General features: G+C 49.6%; 2 protein-coding genes across 2 annotated transcripts in view; one reads left to right on the forward strand and one right to left on the reverse strand.

Moving 5' to 3' along the window:
• LOC6596980 (teneurin-a) overlaps window positions 1-27148 on the forward strand; it is a 143093-nt gene that overhangs the window by 55424 nt on the left and 60521 nt on the right. The gene's annotated exons all lie outside the window — the stretch shown is intronic.
• LOC6596981 (mitochondrial import receptor subunit TOM20 homolog) lies at window positions 7385-8427 on the reverse strand. Its single transcript, XM_026989467.1, has one exon. It carries the CDS (start codon window positions 8271-8273, stop codon window positions 7620-7622), a length of 654 nt encoding a protein of 217 aa, XP_026845268.1. The 5' UTR covers window positions 8274-8427; the 3' UTR covers window positions 7385-7619.

Here is a 27148-nt window from a genome sequence, read left to right on the forward strand (position 1 = left end):
TGTTCTTCGCTTCTCCAAAAACCAAAAACCAAAAAAAAGCCGAACAAATAATTTCGGTCTCTGATGTGGTGGTCGGGCGTGTGCCTACTTAGCATATTTCTGTCCCTGCCCCCAGCCACTGCCACTGCCACTGCCACTGCCCCAGTCAATGCCTCCGTCCGTTGCCGCTCTTGTTGTTATTTAATTTTTTCGTTTGTATGATTAGAGGTTATTATGCTAATTTGTTTTCTCTCTTTTTTCTGTGCTGTTGCTGTGTGTTTGACTGTTTGTGTGTGTGTGTTGTACCCCCAAATGTTGCAAGTTTCGATCCCATTCCAATTGCCATCCATCCCATCGCCTAGCCTCGGACGTTATGGCCGTAATTAGCAATACCGTTGTGTGTGTGTGTCTGTGTCGATGGTTAATTTATGCAAAATTACTCCAAAGAAGCAAAAAGGAACTCCTCCTCTTGTTATGTTTCCTTCCTTTCCTTTCCAGCTCCTGTTTTTTCTTTTTGTTTTTTTGTATTTCTGTGTGGGGTTTGGCTCCCTCTGTGGGCCTTCTGCCTCTGTTAATCTCTTCCTCGGTTCCCCGGTTTCTGCTTCTGTTTCTGGGGTTATGTCACTCTGTATTTGAACAATGTGCTAAATGAGTCGAATGTTTGGCCCCCGTTGGGGGAATTCGAGGGGTAAACATCCGAGGGGTGCCCTAATGGCGTCAATAATTGTGACCAGGGAATTATATATTCAAATGGAGGAGGGCTTGGCGCTGGCCCCACAACTCTATGACAAGGATTTTTCAGCTATCCCTCCGTTTCAGAGGGGCAAATAATTGTCGGTTTAGATTAAGATGTGCAAAGTGCATTCCCAGAACTCGATTTGAATGCAAATGATTGCTGAAAAGTGTACGAAATCTGAGATTCAAGGCTATAATCTAGCCGTAATTCGTTGAGCAGTCGTCTGGTCGTTTAGATTGGGATTTCGCATCTGTTGGAGTCATCACAAATCAATGGGTCACCAAATTCGGATTTCCCGCATGCATTTCGGGGTCACCAATGGTGGAATATAACCTGATGTCTGATGTCTTTAAGGCCTTGGTACTTGATGAATTCTACTTTACGTTTGCTCTCTTTTCTTTCAGGTATGTATCCGTGAAGTGCAACTTTTGCCATGACCAATGGCCATCATCCGAACCGAAGCTCAGGCTGAGTACCAAACCAAACCACATCATCATAGATACATACATGCATATACATATATTTACATAGATAGTAGTCGGGAGTCGGAGTTGCGAAAGTTTTCGTTAGTTAACTGAAAAAGTATTACGCAGTCCACTGCCCAAAACTATGGCTAAAGCCAGGGCCAGGCCAGACCAGGGTTTCGGCCTCGAAACTTTAAATATAACCACATAATTTTTTAGGCATGACTTGATACTCGGGTACTCGGTTGGGCACTCGGTCGGTGCCTGGCAAAACTTTCCTCCACACACTGGCATCATAAATATGTGTGTGTGTGTGTGTGTGTGTCTCAGCAGCATCCCCATCCCCATGTCCTGCCTCCTGCCACTCGCTCGCTCGCTCTCTCTCTACCTAGGAGATATTTTTGTGCTGAGTTTACATTATCAATGAACGGCTTTTGCGCTCTTTGCGCTTTTGTGCGGCGTGGCGCGGTACGGCACGGCTAGGCACGGCGCTCGCCTAAGTATCTTCGGGGGCATTTGGCGGGGGGCATGCTGCAGGGTGCAGGGTGTAGGGTGCAGGGTGCAGGGGCACTGCGGCTTGGGGCGTGACGGCAACTATGAAATAACGGCACTAACGACTAACGCTCGAAAAGTAAGTAATCTGCAGGGCCCACACACACACACACACACACACATGGACATGGACACACACACACGCGCACAAAAGGCAGTAGCGCGGATAGAAAGGGTTGCCAGAGAAGAAGCTGGTGCCTGGTGCCTGGTGGCTGGAGATATATGCATAGATACGCCGTGCCGCCTACCCCCCCCCCCCCCCCCCCCCCCCCTCCGTTCCTGCCACCAGGATGCCCCATCGTGTGTCGTGTTGCTTGTGGCCCGCCAACAGAAATTTGTTGGGCAATTTCCAAGCCAACAAATCTCTGCAATGCTGGTGCCCGTCCACCCATCCACCGATTCCCATCCCCAAGCCCGAAACTCAGCCGCAACTGGGGAGTGGAGAGTGCCAGCCTATGGAAGAACCGGTCAGGGCAACTTCTGATTGCACCCTATGCCCGTAACGAACGACCATGTGGCCACTCGGCACCAGAGAGTCTTCTTGTAGGGATTCCCTTGCTGCCTCCTTGGCTCCTTGGCTCCTTGTTGTGTGTGGCTTCACGGAAACATTTGGCTTTTAGTCCGAAGAGCTCACCATTTCAAACGTCTGTGGCAATGCCGCACTGATCTGGCACTGCCGGACACAATCTTCTTTCGAGTGCAGCGCACCACCTGCTTCGCGCTGGCCCAATCAATGGCTTGATTCTTGGATGGAGGGAGGCGTGGCTCTTGGCTGCCTCTGCTAGGGGAGGGGGGGACACACATGCAGCTTGTAACTTGCACATGCACCAGCTGCTGATGATGCTGCTGCCTCCCCCGGCCTTCTCCTCCGCTGCCTAACAAGCCTCGGACGAAGGACCAATGACCCAGGGAGGAGCCCCACTACAGTGGAGCCCAGGCCTGCGTGGCGCATACAAAAACTGTCGCCCGAAAACAATTTCGTTGAGCTTTAAGTTTTGTTCAACAATTTCCGCCCTATCCCTCCGCCCTGCCTCTCTCTCTACCGCTTTTTCGGGACTTTAAAAAAGGAAGGAAAAAAACAAATGGTGGAAAAGAATGAATTGAGAGAAACGGGGAGCATCACCACCCACCGTACACCACCCACCACCGCACACCAGAAGTACGACAAAAACCACATTCATAGATAATATGCAGCTTGGGTTTGTGGTTATTTTGTATGCTTCGTCGGTCTGCCAGTTTCCATGGACTGGACCCACACCCACACCCACTCCCCCTTCCCCATTTACCCATTTCCCAATTCCAATCCGAATCCTGGGCAGGGGGTGGTGGTGGTGGCGGTGACGGTGACGGTGGCGGAGGCGAGTGCTCATCCAATTTTCGTTGTCGTCGTGGAAATTTTTGGTTTGCTCTACAGAAATTGCATTTTTCCCTGCCGCCCGCCGCCCGCTGCCCGCCGCCTGCCGCATGTCTCTTGGCTCTTCTTCTGCTGACAATATCGCGCGACGTCGTCGCTTTTAGCCATTGTACGAGTACGTACCAGCAGCAGCTACCAGCTACCGGGGAGCATACACTCGCACACAGAGAGATAGATAGAAAAGGGAACTAAAACGGATTCGCCGGCCATGATAGGGCCCAAGCCCGAGCCTCAGTCTGGGCCCAAAGCCGCCCGAGCCTGATGTGGGGCTGTGGAACCCAAAAAGTTCCAACAGTCAAGCGGTCGGCCACAAAGTTTTGGGCACGATTTTGGCTAGCGAAACAAAAAAAACAACTGTTCTGTTCCCTCCATTTTTTTCGGTGCCTTTTCTGTTCGCTGATGCCTTTTTTCTTGTTTTGTCAGTCAGTCAACGTTAAAATGTGCTGACTGTACTTGGCTGTGTGGTGCACTCTGCCACACCACTCTGCCACACCACTCCACTCCACTGTGCTGCTGCTGCCTTTGTCATTATCAGTCCCTCCTCGGTTGAGGGGACAACTCGGAGGAGCTGTCTCTGGCAGCGGAATTGGTGGCAAGGATCTTCCTCCATTTTTCATTTTTCATTTTTCATTTTCCATTTTCCATTTTCATTTTCTCCCCGTTTAGTTTGTGTTTTTCTTTTTTAGTTCGGTTTTAGCCAAAGTTCAAAACGCGAATCATTCGATTCTTTGGGCATCGAATGCAGGTTTGCTCGTTTCGATTCCCTGGGATTTTAGTTGGATTGAGTTTTCGAGTGGGCTCTGAAGATTCTGCTTGAGAAGATGGGACGCTTATGGTTGTGGTTTCATGGCAGGATAATTATTTTCCTTGTGGGTTTTATTCGCTAGATTATTGGGAAAACGCTTACTACCGCGACCGAGAGGCGCTGCCGTATGACGCGCGACAGAGATAACTCTTCTATAGGATCCAGGTCTTAAAACCTTCTTTGGTTTCTTCATTTCGTAAAATATAAACAGTTCTAAGAGAGCACTCTGTCTCTCTCTGTCTCTGCCGCTTTTGAAGGGGTCAAAAGTTCACGTATTGATCAAAGCCAGCAGTCGCTGTCTGTCATTCATTCGCCAGTCAGTCGCAGGCCTCAGGCCGCTGGCCTCCAGCCTGCAGGCTCTTTATGCGCCTGTGATCCCTACCTCGAAAGGAATCAAAGTAAATTAGGATTTGAGATACAAAACACAAGATAGAGATAGGGATAGGGATATCGACAAAGAGAGGGGCAGAGAGAGATGGAGAGATGGAGAGAGAGGGAGAAAAGGCAACCGTTAAGTTCAATTCTCTTCGCATTGATTGCGCACTTGATTACGATAAATGAAACGTCAACAAGGACGAGGACGAGGACGTAGACGAAGACCAGGACAGAGCCTTGTGTCTGTATGTGTGTCTGTGTGTGTGAGTCCCGTATCCTTGGGGGCAGCATCCTGCTGCTGCATTCTGCACGTATTGTTGCTGCTGTTGTTGTCCTCACTGATTTCTTTTGTCTACTTTCCATCATTCAAGGCTGACTTTCTGCCTCTGCCTCTGTCTCTGTCTCTGCTTCATGCCTCATGCCTCATGCCTCATGGCCCATGGCCCATGCCTTATTCTCCTACTTCCTGCTTCCCCCCGCTCCCTGCTCCCTGCTCCACCAGCCTTCGTCAGAGCTGTGTCAGCGTTTCTCTCATCTCCACGACCGAAAAATCACAGAGAGCCCAAGTCGGAAAATCAGGCTGATGTCCCCTGATGGCCGGGCGTCCAACGCTGGGCGTCTCAAGGCGCCGGACCAAATGTTGACATGCTGGCAGCAGGCCGTGACTGGACTAGGGACATGGACATGGACTCGAGCACGGACATGGACACGGACACGGACACGGACAGGGACATGGATCCGTATCCTAAGCCGGACACTGCGTTACATTGCCCGCAGAGACATGGGGTCATAGGGGGTGGGTGGTGGTGGTGTGGAGAAGGGGGGTCACGTCGCATGGGGGGCCATATGTTTGTCATTTTGCCGCTCGGCCACTTAAGGCAACAAAATGTCACCTACCCATAAGAACGAGGCTCAGGGCCCATCACACACGCGCACACACCACAATAAGGACCTCCAGTGAGTGCACTCTATGCCCCTGTCTCTTTCCTCGGTCTTTTCTAAGTCCATTCTCTTTCTCTCTGTCCCTTGTGTGTGTGTGTGTGTGTGTGTGTGTGTGTGTCCTTACCCACTGGAGAATTCATTCATGTTGAAATCCGCAAATTTGTTATCAACGCTTTATGCCATTATGTTCCTGTTGGCCGAAGTGGATTCTGGCGCGTCTCGTCGCTGCACGCCCACCCTTTCATGGCGCCTCCTGCCGCCATAACAACATTTGGGCAACACTTTGGCCACTTGTTCCCTTAAGATGGTTCCTGGGAAGGGCCCATTGTGTGGCTCTGCCACAATCCCCGGCTTACCCCTCTGCCAGTCCCCAGGCTCACGAGTGTGTTTGCCTTTGTGGCGGCTGCCTCATTAGGTATCGATGAATGGCGGAGTCTGAGTCTGACCCAATTTTGTCCACCGAAATAGAGGAAAAGGGGCACCACAATGTCGATTATCGAACATCGGACATTCCCGGAACGAAACGTAATTAGAACTATCTCAATGTGTGCCCCAGACATGTGCCTCCTGTTATCCATTCATGCCCCCCATTTTGAATATGGAATGAGTTGCACATTGGAAAATATTAGTGGCTTCAGCAAATGGCAAAGTTTTGCGCATTCGGTGGAAAGGAAACCCCCTTCCCACCCCCCACCGTACACCCGAAAAACAAAAACAACAGCAGGAGAGGCAGCGGCATTTTATTGAATAGAAAGTTTTGAGGCACACAGGAGGCTCTGTCGCTCTGTGGCAGATGCAGAAGCAGGGCCGCAGTGTATTATAAATTAATAAGCGCACACACACACACATATATGTATGCATTTGTGGCATAAATAATAAAGTTAAATACGCTTACATAACGCGTTTCGTGGTGCCCCCAACACCTCCCTTCGCCCACCCCGGAAAACTCTGCAGCCGCAAACTCCGAAAATTCGCCTCGAGTTTCGAATTGTGTTCTCACTGGCTGTCTGTCTCTCTCCGTCGTTGCCTTTTGGGTAACATTTTGGCCAATTTGAGCCGTACTCGTAGGCTACGGCAGGGCAGGGCTCTCGGAGGCTCTGGGAGGCTCTGGGAGGCTCTGGGCCTCCCAGTCGCTTCCAAAATTGAGCGGAAAACTCGCCACGAAAGTTCGAAAACTGAAGCACAATTATGGGATGGGTCCGTAACTACAGTGCGGCTCATTCATAGCCTCATAGTTTAATTCTGGCACAGTCTCTACGACGACGATTTCGATTACCCACGAAATTTCCACCGCAATCTGAGTGGCCGAACGGCAACTCTATCAAAATTCGTGGAATTGTCAACGCGCAACGTATTCCCATTCCATTCCATTCCATTCCATTCCCGTTCACATTCCCATTCCCGGGAGTTATTTTGATTAAGTAGCTCGAGCAAATCAATATATCAACGCGGTTGCACGCGACTCAGCAACACGAGAACCGCAGCAGCAGTCGCAGTCGCAGTCGCAGCAGCAGTCGCAGTCGCAGTTCGCGTTCCAGTTTCAGTCCCCAAAACCCCATCTACAGACATACATACATACATCCTCAACGAAATCCATGGCCCGAGACCCAGAGACAATGACAAACGCAGGGGCAACGTTTACGCACTGCCTCCTCGGAATATGTGGAAGTGGAAGTGGATGCATACTCGTACGAGTCGTGTATGTGGGTACATACTCGCATAAATGTATCTGTATCTTTGTTTGATTTATTACCGAGTGGAGCGAACATAACCGCGCACTTTAATATGAATCATTTGACATATTTCGGATGTTCCTTTTGTTCTTAAGCGTCTCACATATTTTTGTGATTTATCGCATACAAATTTTCTCCTGCCCTGCCCTCTGCCCGGCCCTGCCTTTCGTTCACTTCCTGCTTCATTAAGAGGCAACCACAGCAACGGGGGGGCCAGAGGAAAAGAGAGGAAAGCGGAGGCGACAAAAATTAATAAGAAAATTTATTGCATGTCTGCTATCAGAGGGTGACTCTTTTTCCCGGGGTCACTGACTGCCATTCAAACGAAGGAGCCAAAAAGTGGCATCTTTAAGGGGCCAAACCGCTTGGCAGGTTGGCAGGTGATTGCTAGTCTACTTATTTATTTATTTTTATATATTTTCTGATAATTTTGAATATAACTATGCGAAGATTTGTTGAGTCTCGGTTCAGCTCCGCACGGCTCCGTTCCGTACGGGCCAGAGGGCAGATGAGGGAGGGTAAAGTGCATGAAACTGCAGTCTGCAAGTGCATGCAGGAGTGGAGCTTCACACGCCTTGTCCTCCGCACCACTGCCACAGAGGACTCCGGGAATGGGGCTCTAGGGCTGTGGCTGTTGGGTCGCCGTAGCTGCTGATGGCGCTGGCGCTGACGCTGCCGCTGCCGCTGCCGCTACGGCAGCTGCGAGCTGGGAGGCGCCACTGGTGGCGGCGCTGGTGGTGGTGGCGCTGGTGCTGCTGGCCCTGGCAGAGTCCTCGCTGGGCTGCTCGCTGGTCGTCTCGCTGGAAGCCTCGCTGCTGCTGCCGCGCCGGTTCATCTCGGCCAGCCGCATCATGAGCGGACGGAACAGCTGCTCCGGGAGATTGGCCTCGAGCATCTCCAGGAGGGAGCCCGGGTGGGCGCACAGCATGATGGCGTTGGACAGGTGGGTGAGGCCCTGGTCCACGTGACCCTCTTTGATGAGGCGCTCGCCCCTCTGCACCTCGCTCACGAAATGCATCTGCATCTCCATCTCCAGCTGGTCGTCGTCCGCGTTGCCGCGCGCCGCCCCGGCCAGTCCTGGGCGGCCCCGGCTGATCCCCAGCCCAGCTAGCTGCTCCTTCGCGGCATTCGCCTCCCGCTCGCGCCGCTCGTGGACCCTCTTCTTGTAGTCCGGCGCCGAGGTGCGCTTCCGGTCGAAGTAGACGCAGTAGCCAATGAATAGGGCCCCGGCCGTGCCCAGTGCCAACAGTTTAACCGATCCGGACGACAGCATTTCACTCGACAAATTTACCGAAGTTTCGAAAAATAAATTTGTAAAACACGAACTCGACCCGAAGTAAAATTTAGGATTGAAAAAAATATATGGAAAGGATAGGAACACGCAAAAACCTGATCTGAACTCTGTTGTGTTCAATGTGGGACTGTGCTGCTCGACGAATTGTATGTGTATGACCCAGACAACCCAATAGACCTTTCAAATCCCAAAAACTCAAGGCCGAGTCGATGGCTTCGTGTCAGCACTTTTGTGAATGTTTTGCGAGAGAGTGGGCTATGCTCTTAAATACATCTGGGATCTCCTAGAAAAGAAATCGAGTATCAGACGAGAGAATTGTCACCTTCTGGCCTCCACTTTCGGATGTGGCATAGCACAGGGCGGTGATTGCAGGATTGCTGGATTGCTAGATTGCTGGATTGGTGGGCTGGACTCCGACTCCGATTACTACAGCCACTTTGGCACTTGATTCATTCACTTGACACTCACTCAATTTCTTGCTGATAAACAAATTGAATGCCAGCGTTCCAGGAAACTCCCACCCGCCATGCCTCGAAGGAGCAGAAGCAGGAGGAGGAGCAGGAGGAGACGCTGGAGAGAACTTGAAAGGGAATAAATAACGAAAAGCGCATTGATTTATTTTAGCCCCAGCTTGTTGTTAACATTTTAACGATTTTGTCCTTGCGTTTTAGCTCTCGTTTTTGGGCTCCATCTTTCCTTCTTACCTTCTTGCTTTCATCCCTACCTGGCGACGCTCCGTTCGTTCTTCTTTCCTTTCCTTTTGGGCCGGGTCGGGACGGGCTGTTTGTTGTCTCCGTTGTCTCTCTGTCGCTTAGCCAAATTGCTGAACATTAGTCACCGATTGACAAGGCACAAAGTCGGAATAGGAGCCGAAACGAGTCTCAATCGATTCACACCCCACGTCCCACCTCCCTGATGCCCGGCTCTACTGCTTACCTGTGCGCTTTTATCCCATGATTTACCATAAATACAAATCAACTAATTTCAAACTTCGTCGATACTCTCGATATTTGAATGAAAACACAGAAAAATGTTGGGCAGAATAGCAGCAACAGAAGCCGAACAGAAGGCGGGCTCGGAGCAGACGTGAGATATAGGGCTACTGTCGTTCTCCTGCTCTCAGACATTTGTCATTGTCGTTGTCGCCTGGCCGCCAGGTCGCCAGGTTGCCAGTCGGCACTTTGGCTAATGAAATGCCCCGAATCGGAGGCTAACGTGGGGTCATAGGCCATAAAAAGCATTAAGGGCTACCTGACTTGCCTCACATCAGCATCAGCCTCCGAATCTGAATCTGAATCAGACTCCGACTCCGACTCCGACTCCGACTGGGACTCTCTGGTGACCCAGAACGCGTTCAGATTAGCGAAAACGTGGTGCATTTGTGGATGTGGAATGTGGACTGGGAATGGGATTGGGACTGGGACTGGGACTGTGAATGATGTGCAGTCGGATGAATCAGCGGCTCCAGGCTCCACCTGAATGGTGACTCAGGTGAATGTTTAAAGGAGAAATGCCACTTGGGTGGAATGGGGGAATGTTCTTCGGGTTAATAATTGATAAGACGCCACTTTGATTTCAATTAATGGTAAGAATGGTTAGAGGATACCTCCTGGGATGCTGGGGAAGGGGAAGCTGGCAACTCTGTGACTTCTGTGGCCTGACAACTCTATTTGAAAGTCCTCCGTTCATTGGATGCTTGAAGGAAAACATTTGTGGCATATGTGGCGGCGATTCGGAGGAAGAGCATATGCTATTTCGTAGCTGGTGACAACCCTGGCGGCATCAAAGCTCTGACAACCCTCTTCGGCCTTAGATTAGGTTTCTCTTTGCCGACCGGCTCCTCTCTCCTCTCCTTTGTGGCGAATAGTGGGGCTGGGCTGGCAGCTGCTTTTGTTCGACTGTCGGGCATCGCAACCAGCAGTCTCCCCATACCCCACTCGCTACGGCCACCCACCCACTGAATAAGCATTTGCCGCCCAAATTTGAATAGTTCGCCATTGGCGATGGCCATGGAATGAGTGTGCGACACTTGGCGATTGCCTGTTTGCATTCTACAATGGCCAAAACAAGCAGAGCTCTGCCGCCCCACCGCCACCCCCGGCCCCAACCTCCACCCGTACTCCTGCCCGCATCCTTGGTAGAGGGAGGGGTTGTTGCTCCATTTGGGGGATGGTATGGGATGGGATGGGGCTTCGGTTGGGAAAATGTCTGACGAAAAATTTCAAACACGTTTCAATAAAATTCAATTTGTAGCACATTTCAACGCTTTCCGGCAGCGGCACACAGACACACATAGGGGGAGTCCTGCCTCCCACCCCACTCCACCCCACTCACATATGCATGAATTTCCTTTTGCACTTTTGGATACACAACCCCCCACCCCCACCCCAACCCCAAACAGGCCCACCGTTTCCATCTCCATCTCTCGATTCCTTCCTCCCGAAAACCATTTTGGCACTTTGCTTTTGAGCTATGCAAAATGAACGACAACATGGGAGGGAGTTGTATCTCTCGCCACTGCCACTGCCACCCCCACCCCCATCCTCCATCACCCATCCCGCAGTCGTGTGGCAACCACTGTACCCCGTAAATTTCGCGATATTTTCGATTTTTCGTTCACATTGCCTCCTGTTACGCCTCTGCCGCTGCCTCTCTCTCTCTCTGGCTCAAGGATATTTTTCATATATGTCGCACGCACGCACGCTCCCGTGCCCCACCTGCCCCACCAGCCATCCTCCCCTGCTGCCCTGCTACCCTGCTACCCTGCTCCCCTCTAGGCATCCGTTTCAAGGGAGAGCCCTGCTTTCTCTGTCTCTGTCCCTCCTCCCCTCTGTCGCTGCCTACAAAATGCAAATGCAAACAGCATACGAATTAGTAAAACGGAAACAGGCGTTTGTGTTTTGTAATATTTGCCCCAAAACAACTCACACACACGCACACACACACAGAACCACTGACAAACGGATATGTACACTCATATGGGCACACACCCATCCACCCACTCGCCCATTCACACACCTCTCCGCCCCTCTCCAGATTCCCACCATTTCACAGGAAGTAAAATTTCGTGTTGTGGCAAAAGAGCTAGAAAAAAGGAAATAAAAAAACGTGGAAGGAAGTAGAACAGAATGGAAATGGAACAGCATTTTGTTTGGTTATGTTATGGCCGCGCAGTAATGTGCCACCTTCTCTCCTTTTCACCTCAACTCACCTCAGCAGAAGAGCTTCTCCCCCGCCGCCACATCTTCATATTTTTACAGAGTATTTTCTAAGATAAAAATGATCTGTTACTTGCGTGGATTTCTTCCAATATTCAGAGGAATATTACACAAGAATCCAGCAAATACAAAATATAAGAGTTCATATTTTCCATTCGTTCCATCCATAACGTTTTCTTGTCTTAAGATCTGTTAATGGCATCTTTTTTATGGGTCTCTGTTTGGAGATTCAGATGGATAACCAGATATTACCCTATCAATCTGCCTTCGATTATGGGACACGATATTCGACGAGTGTAGCATCTATTCTCTTGGCCGTCTCTCGGGCTCTTGTTGGCTTTGACTTTGGCTCGGCCTGGGATTCATTTTGTGATATTTTTATGCTTAAATTACCCAACAGGCACGTTCTGTTTCGGTGCGGCTCTAGCTCTTCTTTTGCATCACTTCTATTAGATTCCCAGCGATGCGTAAGGTTTAATAAGCAGCGCGTGATATTCATTACCCACAAAGGCACAACAAATACATATATGTACATACTCGTATGTATAACGGCGATGAGGAGAGGCAAATGTATTACGCGCGTGGCTCGTGTGGATTCTGCAATAATGCGAAATGAATACACAGAGGCCCAAGGAAGAGAGCCCATCCCACATCCACCATCCATCAGAGGCGGTGGCCATCCCCATTCCCCGTGCCGAATGGCACCATAGCTCCTTTCTAGCGGAAAATAAATAAAGTACGACGAGAGTACAAGCGGGAAAATCAAGTGAAATCAATTTAATACACTTTTCATCTGCCTCCGCGGTGGGAGATGGTGGGCGGCGGCCATGGGCCGGGGCAGGGGCAGCGGCAGGGGCAGGGGCATGGCAACCCAATGGAAAAAGAAAGAAAATGAAAGGAACCCCTGATTCATCTCTGATTCACCATCTCGCATCCAATGTGTGGCTTCTTTACGTGGCCTAATTTATTACATTTTAATGACTTTTTCATACACACGCCGCACGCCCCCCACACCCCTCCCCCCACCCAGCACCCACCACACGCCACTCGAGGAAAAGTCGCATAAATCGCATCTTGATATCGCCATTGATATGCACGGTAGGCACACACGGGGGCTCCGCACATAATTAGGAGGTGCCATTGCCAGGACAACGGCACTCCTCCGAAGACAAATTTGATTGGGATACGGGATACGGATACGCGCCTCGAAAGATACGTAGCTGGCTACGGAAATTCAATCAAATATCCGCTCTCTATGCAACATTATTGTCTTGAGCTGCCTCTCTTGTTGTTCTCCAAATCCTGCGCCAGGGTTTCCGTCTGCGGTTTCCACAGAGTTTCCTCCTGGCTTCCGACATTCCTCAGACACGATCGCGCGGATGGCAACCGAAAGCGTATGATGTAAGTTTTTGCAGCATCATCTTAGTCATCGTGGTTGTTGCATGCAACAACATCCGCCAACCGCCATCCGCCATCCAACAGCAACAACAACAACCATCCCCAGTGCTAATCGCTTCGACAATTTGCATTTTCGGCAATCAAATAATGTTTGCCGCCGTCTGCAGTTGGCGTCAATGCAAGCGAAACCAGCCGCAATACAATGTGCCCCGTGTTCCATGCTCCACGCTGCACGCTGCATGACTGGGAGACACAGTGGCAGAGTGGGAGATGGGGAGAGCGGGAGAGCGGGAGGTGGGAGACGTTGACAGGCTAATTACACATGCCACTCATGCAACAGCAGCGGCAGGCGGCGTCTATGGCGATGGCGATGGCTATATCTATATCTATGGCCATGGCGATGGGGATGTTGATTATGCCACTGGTTGGCCGCAGCTTGCTGTTTGTCATGTGTCACGGAGTGTCGATGGCAGACATAACGCCCCACGCGGCAGCCACGTCATAAATATCAAAGGCTTATGACGATCGGAAGAGTGGATTTTGGATTTTGGACTGTGGATTGTGGACTGTCCAGCGCCCCATTGATGGATTGTTCATTCTTTGGACGTAACCTGCAATTATCGCCAGGGCTGGGCTCGGGTTCGGGCTCGGACTCGGGCTCTGCCCCGTAATTACGTGTATGGGCCACGATCCGGGCAACTGTTGAACCCTCATCATAGGAGTATCGCCAGCTGGCCAGCTGGCGGCTCGAACTTCAACCGGAACCCTTCCTCCCCGTCCAATCTGAGCGAGCTGTGGCACATAAAAGTATCAAAAACAGAGACCCTAATCTCATTATGCCACTTCAAACGGATGCCAGTCATTCAATCAGTCACTCACTCACTCATTGCAGCATTTCATCAAGTGGATTGAGAACTCAAAGCCAGAGAGACATGGCTTCAAAGGGAATTCAAAACAGTTTGGGTCCTTAGCTTGGACATTCTCGATTGGTATTGTAAAGAGTGATATCTTTTCCAACTTTCAGTTTTTGTATCCCTCAGATGCGCCATAAAAACGAACGCAATTCGAAGCAGATACTGACTTCAGAGTACCAGAGTACACCCAAAAAAGGGTGCCAATATTCCCACAGCTAACACCCGTATTATGGGCATGCAATATTCCATCTTCACGTAGATTTCTGCCCGGAAAGATGACTTTTGTTGGAGAATATTTTCATTCAAAATTCCATTCACAGATGCGTGCAGATTGTGCCTCTGAAGTTTTGAACAAATTTTGCTGGAATTCCCTTCTCTGATTGCATCCTCATCGATCTGCTATCTGCTGTCTGGCATCTGGTATCGCCTCGCCGCACTTTTCATGCACCGAGTAGCAAGTGGCAAATAGCAAGTGGCAAGTGGCAAGTGGCAAGTGGGTTTGCCTCTCTTCCTCGGGGCAACACCTCAACAAAATGCTTAACCCTATTAGGCTCCGCCCACTTGGTGGCTGGTTGTCTGTTTTAATTGCTGGAAATCCTTGGCTTTTCTTCATTTTCGGTTCTCCGCAATTTGCATGCGTCGATGTGTCGATGGAGAGAGGTGGGGTGTGAGGGCGAGGGCGAGGGAGGTCTGCCAAGAAGTTGCCCCAGCACTTTGAGTGCGGTTTCCTCCTCCGTTCCTGCGTCTCCCCCCGCTTGTGCCCTCTCTCCCTCTCTACTGCAGTATGTAGTTCTGTTCGGATTGGGACTCGAGTTTGGGACTGGCACTGGGACTCGTCTCTTGGCCAGGATAAACATGTTAATTTTGAAAAATGCAAAATTTCTATAATCCGATTTAATGTTTTATTCATTCTGGCTGAAAAGAAGAGGAGCATCGCACATCGTACATCCACACAGACGGAGACGGGCACGGAGGTGGAGAGCAATTAGAATTTTAAATTCCATTCCTGCCTAGACATCGAATAACGGACTACCACACGACGGGGGACACTCAGATTGGGGGCTCACTGTGGAGTACTGTGGAAAGCCCATGGATACATCCATGAAAGACTGTGTGTGTGTGTGTGTACATCTCTCACTGTCAATATACGACACACATACATATATTTTTATCGACATCGACGCACATTAACCTACTTCGGGGCGCCGTTTACTTCGGCTTTTCCTTGGGCCCCCTGCCACTGCTCCCATCTTCCTCTATCTGGCACATCTTTTGCTAATGTTACACTCTCCTCTCGTCCTTGTTAGATATTCAAATTTGTCCGAGGGGAGGGCATGGGACGGGCTGGGGCTGGGGCTGGGGCTGGGGCTGGGGCTTAGGGCGAGAGGAGGTCAACATCTGATTATGCGTTGACACCAATTTCGATTTCACGAAAAAAGATTCCCAGATTTCCCTTTAAGCCCGGAAGCAGGGCGGGCTCCCTTTGGCGTAGAGTGTGCTTTTTCGGAAAGTTACTGCATGAAACTGTCCAGTCTTCCATCGCATAGGGTCCAGGTCCGTAGAGTGGTTCCAGAGTTCCACCACAAATACGAATTGTTGTGCCCCTTGTTTCGGCACGAGACCCATTCAACACCTCTGACGGCTTGTCAAACATTATTTGAATGTCCTGCTGTTCTCTGTTGTCCCCTCATTATGCCGATGAAAACAGGGTTGGGTTTCTTTGGATATGTTTTTCGGCGGGTTTCCCTTTGGGTTCGGGGCCTGCGACTGCGACTGGGACCGGGACTGGGACCGGGACTGGGACTGGCGTTTCCTCGGTTTTATTTACTTTTAATTTACTTTTAATTATAAATTCATGCTTTCCTTGGCTGGGATTAAGCTTTAAATGCAAAACGGTAAACAGGGGACTCCCTCCCGTGCTCCTCTCCCACTGGCTGGCTGGCTGCCTGCCGCTTGGTGTTTGCTTTGGCTTTTCCCCAAATAAGAAATGGAAAAGCGTTCGGGAAATTGTTTGGGGATGGGTCATAAAATTTCTACGAGTATTTGGGCCACACGATTTATGCTACGGATTCGGTTTCGGATTCGGGTTCGGAATATTTATACAGGCGCTCTCATCATTCGGTCGAGTGGGTGGTCCGATGTGGTTCCGGGCTGGAGATCCTCTCGGAATTAATTTCAAGTTTCACTTTCAGCGGGCTCTGCCTTCCGTTTTTTGTAGCTTCTGTTTATTTATAGCGCTTTATTTGTGCCCCGCCCCAACTAATTTGGATGATGGGCTCTGGGCCCTGGGCCCTAGCTTTGGCCCCAGCATCGAACCACATCTGGCCACCGGTCCATTAGTTGGAAAAACTGTACCAATTTTCAGATTATTGCGTCTCCCGACCTGATATAACATTGCAGGCCATTTAAAATATGTCAAAAATGTCGTTCTTCTAGATTGGACTATGAAATTAGGAGAACTAAGACTGTGAGATTGCACAGCCCTTCCATTACTGAAGGTAGATCCATCTTTAGATGATTCCACAGAGTCCTCTCAAATTTTGATCGGAAGGATATGGATATGAATGCAGAAGCCTGGCTGTCGACCTTCTATGAGTCTTTAATGGTAGCTAAAGTGGTTTTCCGCACTTCTTTTTCTTGTTTTCCTCGAATCCACCATCCACTCTCTCGCTCCCCCTTGCGGTTCGGCGCCTCCTCCACCTCTTTGGGCCTTGTTTTCGGGGCTTGGTTTCTGGGCCTTTGGCTGCCTTTTGGTTTTTCCATCTATCATCATCCCCATTTATACGCGCAAATATTTGCGCTTTACGTCGGATTTTTTTTTGCCTGCTCTTCTTGCTCTTTGTTTTGCCATTTTCTCCCTATCTCACTGTCTCTTTCTATCCCTATCGCTATCGCTATCGGCAGCCAGCCTGCCGTCTCCTTTGCTCTCCCCCTCTGTTGCCCTTTGTATGGATTTCCATTCAATGCGACTGCCGCGCAACGAGCCGAAATGAAAATGTTTAAATGAAAGATTGATTGGATTTTGATGAATTTCGGCCACACTCACTCACACACACACACACATACACACGTTGACTTATGCTGATGTGTGTGTGCGTGCGTGTGCGGGTGTGTGTGTATTTTTTGTGATCCCCCTTGAGCCCGTTTTGTTGCACGTTGATACACGCGCCCCGCCACACCAAAAACAAAAAAAATTACACACAAAAATTACATTCAGATTAAAGTAAAGTAAATCAAAGCCAAACCCAAACTCAAACGGAAAAAGGGAGTCGATGGCAGACGAAGCCGTAGATACACTTTCAGATACATCGTATCTATGGCGTGTATATTCCAAAAAATATACAGGGCAGGCTCAAAGGCAAGGATCTACGCAAATTGTCGGGCAGATGTCTTCAAGTAGAGACCAGACCTCGACTGCTGACGCCAAAAACCCTCTGCAAAGGGTATACAAAAAATGGTGGAGCAAAAAAGGTGACGCGACCGAAAAGGGAAGGATCAACATCGGTTAATACGTCACTGATGCACGCTCCCTGGAGCCAAATTCACATTCTGATTCAGAGCATTGTGTATGGCGTATGCAAAAACGGGGCGAAACGAACCCCGACAATGACATCGACGTCGACAGGGACATGGAGCGGGAGAGGGACATCGCAGGGACAGGTACAGGGACGGGGACGGGGACGGGGACGGGGACAATGGTTCCGTTAGCCTTTGTTGCAGTCCTGGAAAATGGAAAATGCCGGAGATGGGAATCACAATGCTCCAAAGTAGCAGCTAACCTTTTTTTTCTTTCCGTTGCTGGGTTAAACACTAGTAACACATCCGATGATGTTCGGGTTCGTTGATGTTTTAATTTTAATGAGGACGTTGCTTGGTAATTCGGTAATTGATACTTTTTCCAGTGCAAAAACGTAACTGTTCGCCTGAGGGGACCAAAGCTGAATGGGGCTTCGGCTTAAAGTCCTTAAAGTTTAACAAAATATCCTTTGTAGTGGACAGAATTGGAGTACCTATGACTCTTAGGGTTAGTAAACGCCATTCCTTGAGGATGGATAGCTACATATCTGTAGTAAGCCAATAAATATTGGCTTTCATTCAAAGATTTTTCCCCAGTGCAATTTCGATTTAATTTGAATTTTTCATTCGATAAAAGAGAAGGCAAGAAAGGCTTCCGATTCGCCCATGGAGTCAATGGGATTTCCCGTAATGCCGGAACGGATTAATGGTCTATGGCGGATGTATTTTGTTGGCTAATGCTTTGCTCATATTTCCGGATCCCTTTTTTGACCAGCGACTGGACAATGCACTGCCTCTCGGGTGTGGGTGTGGGTGGGGGTGCGTGTATGTGTGCCTGGGGCATCATTAGGCTCATATGTCGTCATCTATTGGATGCACACGGAACTAATGAATTTTTCATAAATCCCAACCACCGTGGTGCGCCGTGCTGTCAAGGGTTGATTCCTGGGGTGGCTTTTCCCGAAACTCGAGTCCTCGCCCCCTGCCCACCAAATTTTGGGCTCTGTGTTTTGCTGTTGGTCTGCGTTTGACACAAAAACCAGATTAAAAGATTATGTTCCAAATTAACTTGAGGGCGAGCTGTCGAAGGCCCGGCGAAAAACGCGAGAGCCTCCTTCGAATCGTGTTTTAAATTTCTAGACTCTAATGATAGTCGTGTCTCCTCCACGGCACTCTCTGCGATTCCGATCGGAAGGGCAAAAAGATTGCTGAATGGATCTGCGAACGGACCCCGTAATTGATTGCCCTCAGGAAAATGGGGCGTAAAGCAATCTAAAAATATGACCACGCCCACTGATTTGATTATTAGCCAGATGGACGAACATACGAGTGCGTATTACCACGCTGCTTTATGGCCTTGACGGGACGAATGGAAATGGAAATGGCAATGGCAAAATGTTCAGAGGGGAGAATCGGGGATGCGGATGGTGGTTGCACTTGCAGCTGCGATTCCTATGGCCTCTGGCCTCTGGCGGGCCGTCTAATTCAATTTATTCCATTTCGAATCGGAATCGGGCGCTGGGAAAAATCAGAGAGACAGCGACCGAGGGATACAGGGACCTGCGGTATGGCCACGTGGCTGGAAGGACGATGACCCGCTGCGATTTTTCGATTTCGGCATTTCTGTGTTTCAGGGGTTTTCGGTCTTCGTCTGTAGGCAATTTCCGCTATTAGCTCGATTGGTTTTATTGCCACACTTCTGGCAAATATTAAAAAATCTCCCCCCGCCCAGCAGGTGGCCGTGGGAGGGCGCCAGATTAAACTATAATTTTCCAGTTTTCTCTTCGTTTTTCCTTAGAGCTGCATAATCCTTTGGCAAACACCACACCCCACCCCAGCCCAGCCCAATCCTCCCTCCCATTTGCTGGGCTCGGGCTCAAGCTCAAGCAGCAGCCGTCGTCACTCGACAAACACAATTAATAAGCGCTTGGAAAAATGTTTGAGGCGCTTATCGCGCGTCGCTTTCATGCCTCCCATCCAATACCAATACCAACACCAGCCAGCAGCCAACGCCCACCTCCTTCCTCCTACCTTCTCCTGAAAAGACGAAATGACGAGCAGGCAAAAAAGGAAAGCCGAAAGAGTTTCCCAGGCAAAAGTCGAAAGCCGAAAGCCGACCAGGCAATGCTCTCCAAGTGAAGGGAATCGAATGATTCTATGAGTGAAACGATCTACATCTCATTCGTGGCTCGTAGTTATGTATGTTGCAGATACAAGTGACGGTCCCTTCCATCTCCTCCTGCCAGGAAAGGGTATGTGCACGTGTGCCTGTATACCCTCCAGGATTCCGGGGCGCCCCTATGGACATCCTGGTCGATGGCTGTGTGGGTGCGTACGGGTATGCTTGTGTCTGTGTCTGCGCCTGTGTGTGTGTGTGTGTGTAAATAATTAATCTAGAAGTGACAGCAATTAAAGGCGCTTTTCAAACTTGCCAAAACTGTAAATATTTAATAAGGCCCATAAACAGGGAAAACGCAGCCAAAGGAGAGACAGACTCGAGTGGGTGGTGGGTGGTAGCTGGTGCTGTGCGGTGAGGGGTGGCTGTGGGTGTGGGTGTGGGCTGATGCCTTTGTCAAACAAAACGGCGTGCGGCATTTGCTGATAATGACGTAGCCGTCTTCTGCCTCTTGTTGTCGCCGTGGCTGTTGCTGTTGCTGTTGCCGCTGGTGTGGTGGCATCGCAAAATTATCAACTCAACGGCTGCACAAAAAGAAAGAGAAGCAGCGCAAACAGAAACAAAAAAAAGCAAAAAAGGTGGAAAAGGGGGAGAGCAGGGACAGCGGAAAGACCCATGGCACCACCACACCAGACCGTGGCAGAAAATCGACCCTTAATAACATTAATTCCGCCGTCATAACAAAAATTTAGCATGCCCCAAACCCAGCCCAGGCCGCTGCCGCCTGGCATCGCATCGTCGACGGATGAGGATGAGGATGAGACAGAGTGTCGAGAAGGAGGGAAAAGGCGAAAGGAAAATGCTTTGATCATTGCCAGTCGCCGCCGTTGCCGTGGCTGTTGCTGCTGCTGCTGCTGCCACCACCCACGCCCACGCCTACATCCACATCCACATCCACATCCATGTCCATGGCTTCGGCTGCGGCCTCGGCATCGGCATCGGCCCCGCCCTTTGGCGGTTTGCCGGATTCAAGTTTTGGTTCTTGCTGCTCCCTCGGGGGGTTATTAGTCGCTTCAGCGGCATCGGCAGCGTCAGCGGCAGCGGCGTGGCTGCATAGAGGGGGTGGCGGGAGGGGTGCTTTGCTCTCGGTTTCATTTTTATTCCTGTAGAATCGTTTGCAATGAGAGCGCGAAACTGATACAGCGACTCCCTTCATCGCCCCCGCCCCCCCCTGCCGCTCGAAGGCAAATTCCTTTAGCAGATCATTAACCTTTCGTCGTGCCGTAAAAATAGACAAATATATACCCATAGCTGTGTCTCTGGAATCCTGAGCCTCTTTAGATGGAACCCTTATCCTTTACATCGAAATACGAATCTTCTGTGTATTCTATAATCTCTCTTCTTTCCATCTGCGACTGCCATCTGTTTCCCCCCCCCCCCGTTTCTCTGCCATTCTTCCAGTTCTTCCTCTCAGCTGTGACGTGTGAATGATCTCCATGAAAGATCAGTCTCGGAGTCGAAGTACCCCCCGTACTACAGGAAATTTTGCGCAAAAATCTGGAAAAATACAAAGGCAAAGGAGAACAGAAATAAAAACGAAAATAAATCGAGTATAAAAAAATGGTTCGAGGGGTTGGTGGGTGACGTTGCGTTGCTGCCGCCGCTTGCATATCGTTTGACAGCGTTTTTGGCATTGCACCCTTGTCACTCTTCCGCTGTCGCCTCCCCACCCCCACACCTTTACCTCGCCCTGTGCATTCTTCTCTGCCCTGTCTCTCCCTCGGCGTGCCGTGCGGTTCGCTTGTTGCTCTTACGCTCGATAAAAATTGCTCATATTTGTCTGTGTCTGTGTGTGCGTTTGCGTTTTCCCCCTGCGGGCGTGATTACCTGCCATCCTACCCCTCTCTATCGCTTTCGCTTTCCCCCCCCTTCGAGATTGTCCTGGTCCTGTCCTGGACTAAAAGCAGCAGAAAAGAGAAAATTTAATAAAAGCGCAAATTAATTTTGCGTCCAACCCTCACTCCTGTTCGCTCTTCGCTCTTCTCTCGCTTTCTTCCCTGTCTTCTTCTTCTGGCTCTACTTCTACTTTGGCTTTCTCCCGCTCCCCCTCCCTCGCCCTGCTTTCTGCTTTCTCCATTCTGTAGTTAGATACAAGTTTCGGTTGCTGCTGTTTGTGTTTTGCTAAAAGTTTTTCCCTTCGTTTATTTTCGCCGCTTCGCTTTTCTTTTCGCTGGTTTTTTTCTTTTTCTTTTTTTCCTTTTTCCTTTTTCGTGTATTTTTTCGTTGTCGAGAGTTTGCGTTTGGCGCTGGCTGGCGCTTAATTTATGGTCTCTGGGGCGCTGTCTACAGATTTATGCATAATTTGTAAATGAAAGTCAGAAACTAATTAAATTGATTTGCCCCCACCGCCGCCATCACCGCCGCCGCCTCCAGCGACAGCCCGTTTCCCCCCAAAACTGCTCCTGTCTCTCTTTGTGCTGTGTGCCGTTCTCCTTCTTTTTTGGCCCTGGGTTTTCCTTCGGATGCTTCTTTTGGTTCGGTTTGTTTTTGATTTGCTGCCTCTTTTGTCTTGTGCGGTCTCCAGAGAGGAGGCCAAACGATGGCCAAAGGATGTCTAAGGATGGTGGATTCTCGCGGGACTGCTTTATGGCTAGCCTGAAATACACAGATACCGATATCGAAGTGATGGGGAAATCAATAATGGAATGATATGAAGGGGTTATGAAAAAGGTCCTGCCACATGTAGGCATATTTGATTCCACTTAATCGCTCCTGAATTCCGATAGATCCCATCCAAATTGATGGGCTCCTTCCGTTCGTTCATTCAGGAGTTTTATATCATATCCGAGCACTGAGTGGACGATTTCCCCTCCGCCATTCAGAGCAAACAACAACGAAATGCTAAACAAATTTGATGAACAGTCTTCGTGGGCGGGGGCGGGGGGTGGGGGTTGCCTCCTTTGCCTTCCTTCCCTTGAATTTTCCCCAGAGCCCGATCGAGCCTGAAGGCCATTGAACGTTTTGTTGCGAAACTTTTCAATGGATTGCAGTGGCAGTGGCAGTGGCAGGGGCACACACACACGCACACATATGTAGACACAGAATCTGTACTACAGATACAGATACACACAGTCATACGCTTCCAATGGAAGTGGAACAAAACTATGAATTTCGCTTTTCTGCCCTGCATGGCATTGTTGGGTTAAGCCCATGTCCCTACCCTATCCGACCCTCCTCACGTCACCCCCCTCCGCTCATAGGTCCTCAGGTCTCACGTTGGATGTCGGTTTCATCAGATTCGTGCCTTACAAAGCGAAAACTAACAAAACGCCCACCAAAAACGTGATTTTCGCAAAATTTTCACACACACACACACATAAAGAAAGTTTTGAAGAATAAAAGGGATGGGAGGGAAAAGGAGTGAAGAGAAGAGAGGGGAAGCGAAGAGGGAACATGAGGTCTAGGGGAAACGTACGATAGATCCAAACAAAATTACACGTTGTGTGCGAGGCGGCGCTGAAAACGTGCTAGAAAAATGAAGCGCGAAATCAATAATAACACACAGAGAGAGATGGCAACAGCCACGCCAGAGAGAGAGAGAGAGAGAGAGAGAGAGAGAGAGAGAGAGGGAGAGGGAGAGAGACAAAAGGCCAAATAGGTGAACAACAAACTGTGGCAAAGGGCTACGTGCAACATTAACATCTGCAACGGCAACAGCAACGGCATCCAAATCAGTGCCAGAGCCAGGGCCAGAGCCCAGCGCATTGTCCTGTCACGCACTCTAATGCAGCTATAATGGGCCCTGAGAGCAAGTGAGCGGAGAGAAGCGGATTGCAAGCGAGGGATGGAGAGGGCGAGGGGTTGGGAAGTGTTGGGCGGAATATGCGGCGGAGTTGATTGATTTGTTCCCGGCTACAGGCTACTGCGAAAACACGACCTCAGATTCATTCCCGAAATGAGATTAAAAAAGGAATCTAATCAAGACACCGATCTGTTGCAGCACTTACAAACAAAACTCTCTCCAACACTTGCCAAAACTCTCTTCCATTTATAAATCTAAGACAAAAAGCAGCAAACGAAAAACTAAAGTCACTTTTCAACACTTAAAGCACTTACTGCATACCCACCAAAAATACTGAACACTTTCAGCCACTTAACAATGGACAAATCAATGCCTTGAACAGGTGATTATATTTCAATGGGGAAGTGCAGTGTTTTAGTTCAATTTCGAGCATTTGTTTTGTTCTTTTCGCCCCCCATTTAATACTGGTTTTTGTTTTATCCGAATTCCAAAAACATTTAAAGAGACCCGATGTGTATCTGTGTGTGTTTCGTGGCTCAGCTTAAAACTGAATTTATTATCGCCTGCCCCACACACAGCCAGAGACGGAAGGCACACAAAATTGAATAAAGGAAGAACGTTTTGTATTGTTGTTGTTGTTTTTGATTGCAAATGAAATGAATATTATTTGATTGAATAACAAAACAAAAAAAAAAAAACACTTGGCAAAAAATAATTGCCAGCAATCTTTGTTGTGCGCTGCTTTTAAATCCAAATTAAATTAAACAATCAACCATACACACACACACACACAGTGAAAGAGAGAGACAGAGAGAGAGAGAGATGGAGAGTCGCCCAGTGGCGACAACAAAATGCCTTTTTTTGTGGGTTTCAAAATGCGATGCACGCTGAAAAGTATGCAATGGTTTTTTTGCCCCGTCTGCACTTGCACTTGTCGCATTCTGCGTGTGGCACAACTTTCGTCCGAGTGTCGAGTGGTGCACAGGGATCGGGTGCATGGGGCTCTGCTGCGGTTGGTCAACACCAATAATAATGGCAGCAATATACACACTGCCACGCACACACACACGCACACACACACAAAACAATGGGATAGAGCAGGACACTCACAAACTGCTGGCAAATGCATGCACAGGAAGCATTTGTAATGCCGCCAGCAGCGCGAGGAAATTTTACTGCGACCCCACCATGGCCCCAAAGACACTTCCTGCTGCCTGGCTTTCCCCTTCATTGCCACCCCTCAGCTACTGCTGCTGGTCAAGAGCACCATTCGCATTTCGATTGGAACTTTTGAGCACCCCTTAGAGGATTAAAGACTTTAAACATAATTCAGAGACTTTGAGAACTTCGACTGCAAGTAGATCCGAGCACCTTTTGCTTAAGACTGAGTCTGCTCTTAAGAAGCTCCACCTTTCCTGCACTCATGTGGAAGAACCCATAGCAATGGCCGCCTTCGAGGGTATCCCCACAGCCAGGCCACAAAATACGCTGCGTGTCCTGCCAGCGAGGAGACGGAAGCGGCAGGCGGCAGGCGGCCGGCAGCCGGCAGCAGGAGCCCTACCCACAGGGCCGCTTGGCAGACTGTTTATGGTTTTTGGCTACAACTTAATTTAAATTGTTTAATTCTATTATTGTTGCTAATAAATCACAGGCACAGCTTGCGCTGTTCGCTGGCTGGCTTAGCATTTGCTAAGCGCCACAAAACACACACGCACACGCACACGCACACATACTTAGATACTTGCACACATAGATACAGATACACATTTGTCTTGTGCCGCCTGCTGCCGCCTGCTGCTGCTTTGGCTGCTGCTCCTGCGGCTGTTGGTGTTGTAAGCGGCTTTCGCACTCATTTGGCACTGGCACTGGCACTGGCCCTGGCCCTGGCCCTGCCCTGCGCTCTCGCTGTGGTTCTCTCTGGCCCCGGGGGTCCCATTCATTGTTTCGTGTTGCATATTTTCAGGCGCCCAGCCACATGACCCACTCCCCACCCTTCCCCCCGCCATAAATTACACTGATCTGGTTGCTTTTTGGCCCCGGGGCCCGAACTTTTGTTAATAACTCGTAAATTTGCAGCTTGATTTTTGGTTACATTTTGAACAACAAACAAAAACAAAGCTACAGAACGCTACAGCCCATGCAAATCTCTTTCGCAAAAGTGCCAGATTGGAGTGCAGTTCATTCGGCGGTGGAGCCGATTCCCAATGCATCGCATTCTCCGAATTTCCAAAAATCTCAAAATAAAAAAAAAGCAATACAAATTTTCAATAGCCGAAAAAAGAGAAAAACCCGTACCGCACCGCACCGCACGGCACACACAAAAACCGCATGTCAAATGCAGGCCAGACCCCGAAACCGAGGACGAGGAGGAGGACGAGGAGGACTCGGGAGAGAGTGCGGAAGGAGGACCAGAGGCAGCAGCGGCCGCTAGTGGGCGTGGAGTGGAGTGGAGCTTGACCAGCCAGCGACCGCTTGACATGGCCATAAATAACAAAGCCAAAATGGCGGCAGCTCAGAGCCAAAACCAAAACCAAACCAAACCAAACCGAACCGAACCAAACCAAAGCGAGAGCCAAATGTGATATGTCAAATGCACTCGACAGCAGCTGACGATGGGACTCGACGCGACTCGACAATGATGCTGCCGCCGCTGGGGCACTGGGACGGGAACGAGAACGGGAACGGGGACCGTACTCGTATAAAAATAAGCACTGGAATAGATAAGCTCGACGGGCGTAGCGGGTTAAACAGTGCTGCCTTTGACGCGACTGTACTTGGCAAGCAAAAGTTTCATTGCATCAAAGCCGGCAGATAGCCTTTCATGCAACATTTGCATGACTTCGCGGAAGAGACTTCAAGGCTGCCTTTGCCCCCATTCCATCACGCTGAGACTGCACCATGGAAATAATTGGATGAGTTCTCCAAAACCGAGATAAATACTTGCCCCTCAGTCTCTCTCGCTGTCAAGGAAAAGATACTTTTAGAAAACATTTACGACAAAAGATGGCAGAGATTGCCTTTGAGGCAGCTGTACTTTGCAAGAAATTACCTTTGAGGCAACTTCGCTTCGTCTTCTATTCTTAATGAGATATCATTTATTTAAAGTGTGGCCAGAGGGCGGTGGGACTGGGACGTTCTTGCCCCGCAATGGGTGTGCACTCCCAGCACAGTTTTCAAATATTTTTGCATAAAATCTTTGAAAAGTTCTTTGTAACTTCGCTCCCTTTGAGCCCTGACCAAAGCAAACGATTCTCTTGGGCCTTTGTGGCGACTGTACTTGGCCCAGAAAGTGCACTGAATTGTGTCAGGCATTTTTCTGGAATGCTTCCAATATTTTTGGCTCAGTTGTCGACAGCTCCGTTGCGTCCTTGGAACGCACATGTACACGCACACGCACACGCACTCCCCGCTCGCCTTTGTGTTTGGGTGTGTGTGTGTGTGTGTCCGCAAAAATGTTTTCGAGAAATAACAAAAAGGGCAGCAGCAATTTGTGCTGCATACTTGCGGGCGGCGCCTGAAAATGGCATCCACAAAGTGTGGCACGGCATGGCCGACACACAGTAGCTGCCAGCAAAAAGAGGCAACAATGGCGAGCAGTTATCGAGCGCTAGCAGCACTGCATTTCCGCTTAATGTTGAGCGATAATAAAACACAAACAACGGCCGGCGGCCACCAGGAAGGGAAGGGAAGGGACGGGCAGAGATGGGAAGGAAAGGGATAATGAAAACTCTCACCATACAATGACTGGGCTGCAGACCAGACCAGACCAGGCCAGACCCTACCCTACCCGACCAGAACCGACCCACTCACATATGCATTGATTTATGTTTTTTAATTTAAAATTTCCGCATCACTTAACCGCTGAAAATAATAATGATAACAGCAGCGGC

The sequence above is a fragment of the Drosophila persimilis genome, unplaced genomic scaffold, assembly GCF_003286085.1.
Source record: "Drosophila persimilis strain 14011-0111.01,24,50 unplaced genomic scaffold, DperRS2 tig00000431-arrow-pilon, whole genome shotgun sequence".
NCBI lineage: Eukaryota > Metazoa > Arthropoda > Insecta > Diptera > Drosophilidae > Drosophila > Drosophila persimilis.

Excerpts from the sequence above, each read along its gene's own strand:
- LOC6596981 (XM_026989467.1), bottom strand. The coding sequence starts at position 8,273 with ATGCTGTCGTCCGGATCGGTTAAACTGTTGGCACTGGGCACGGCCGGG.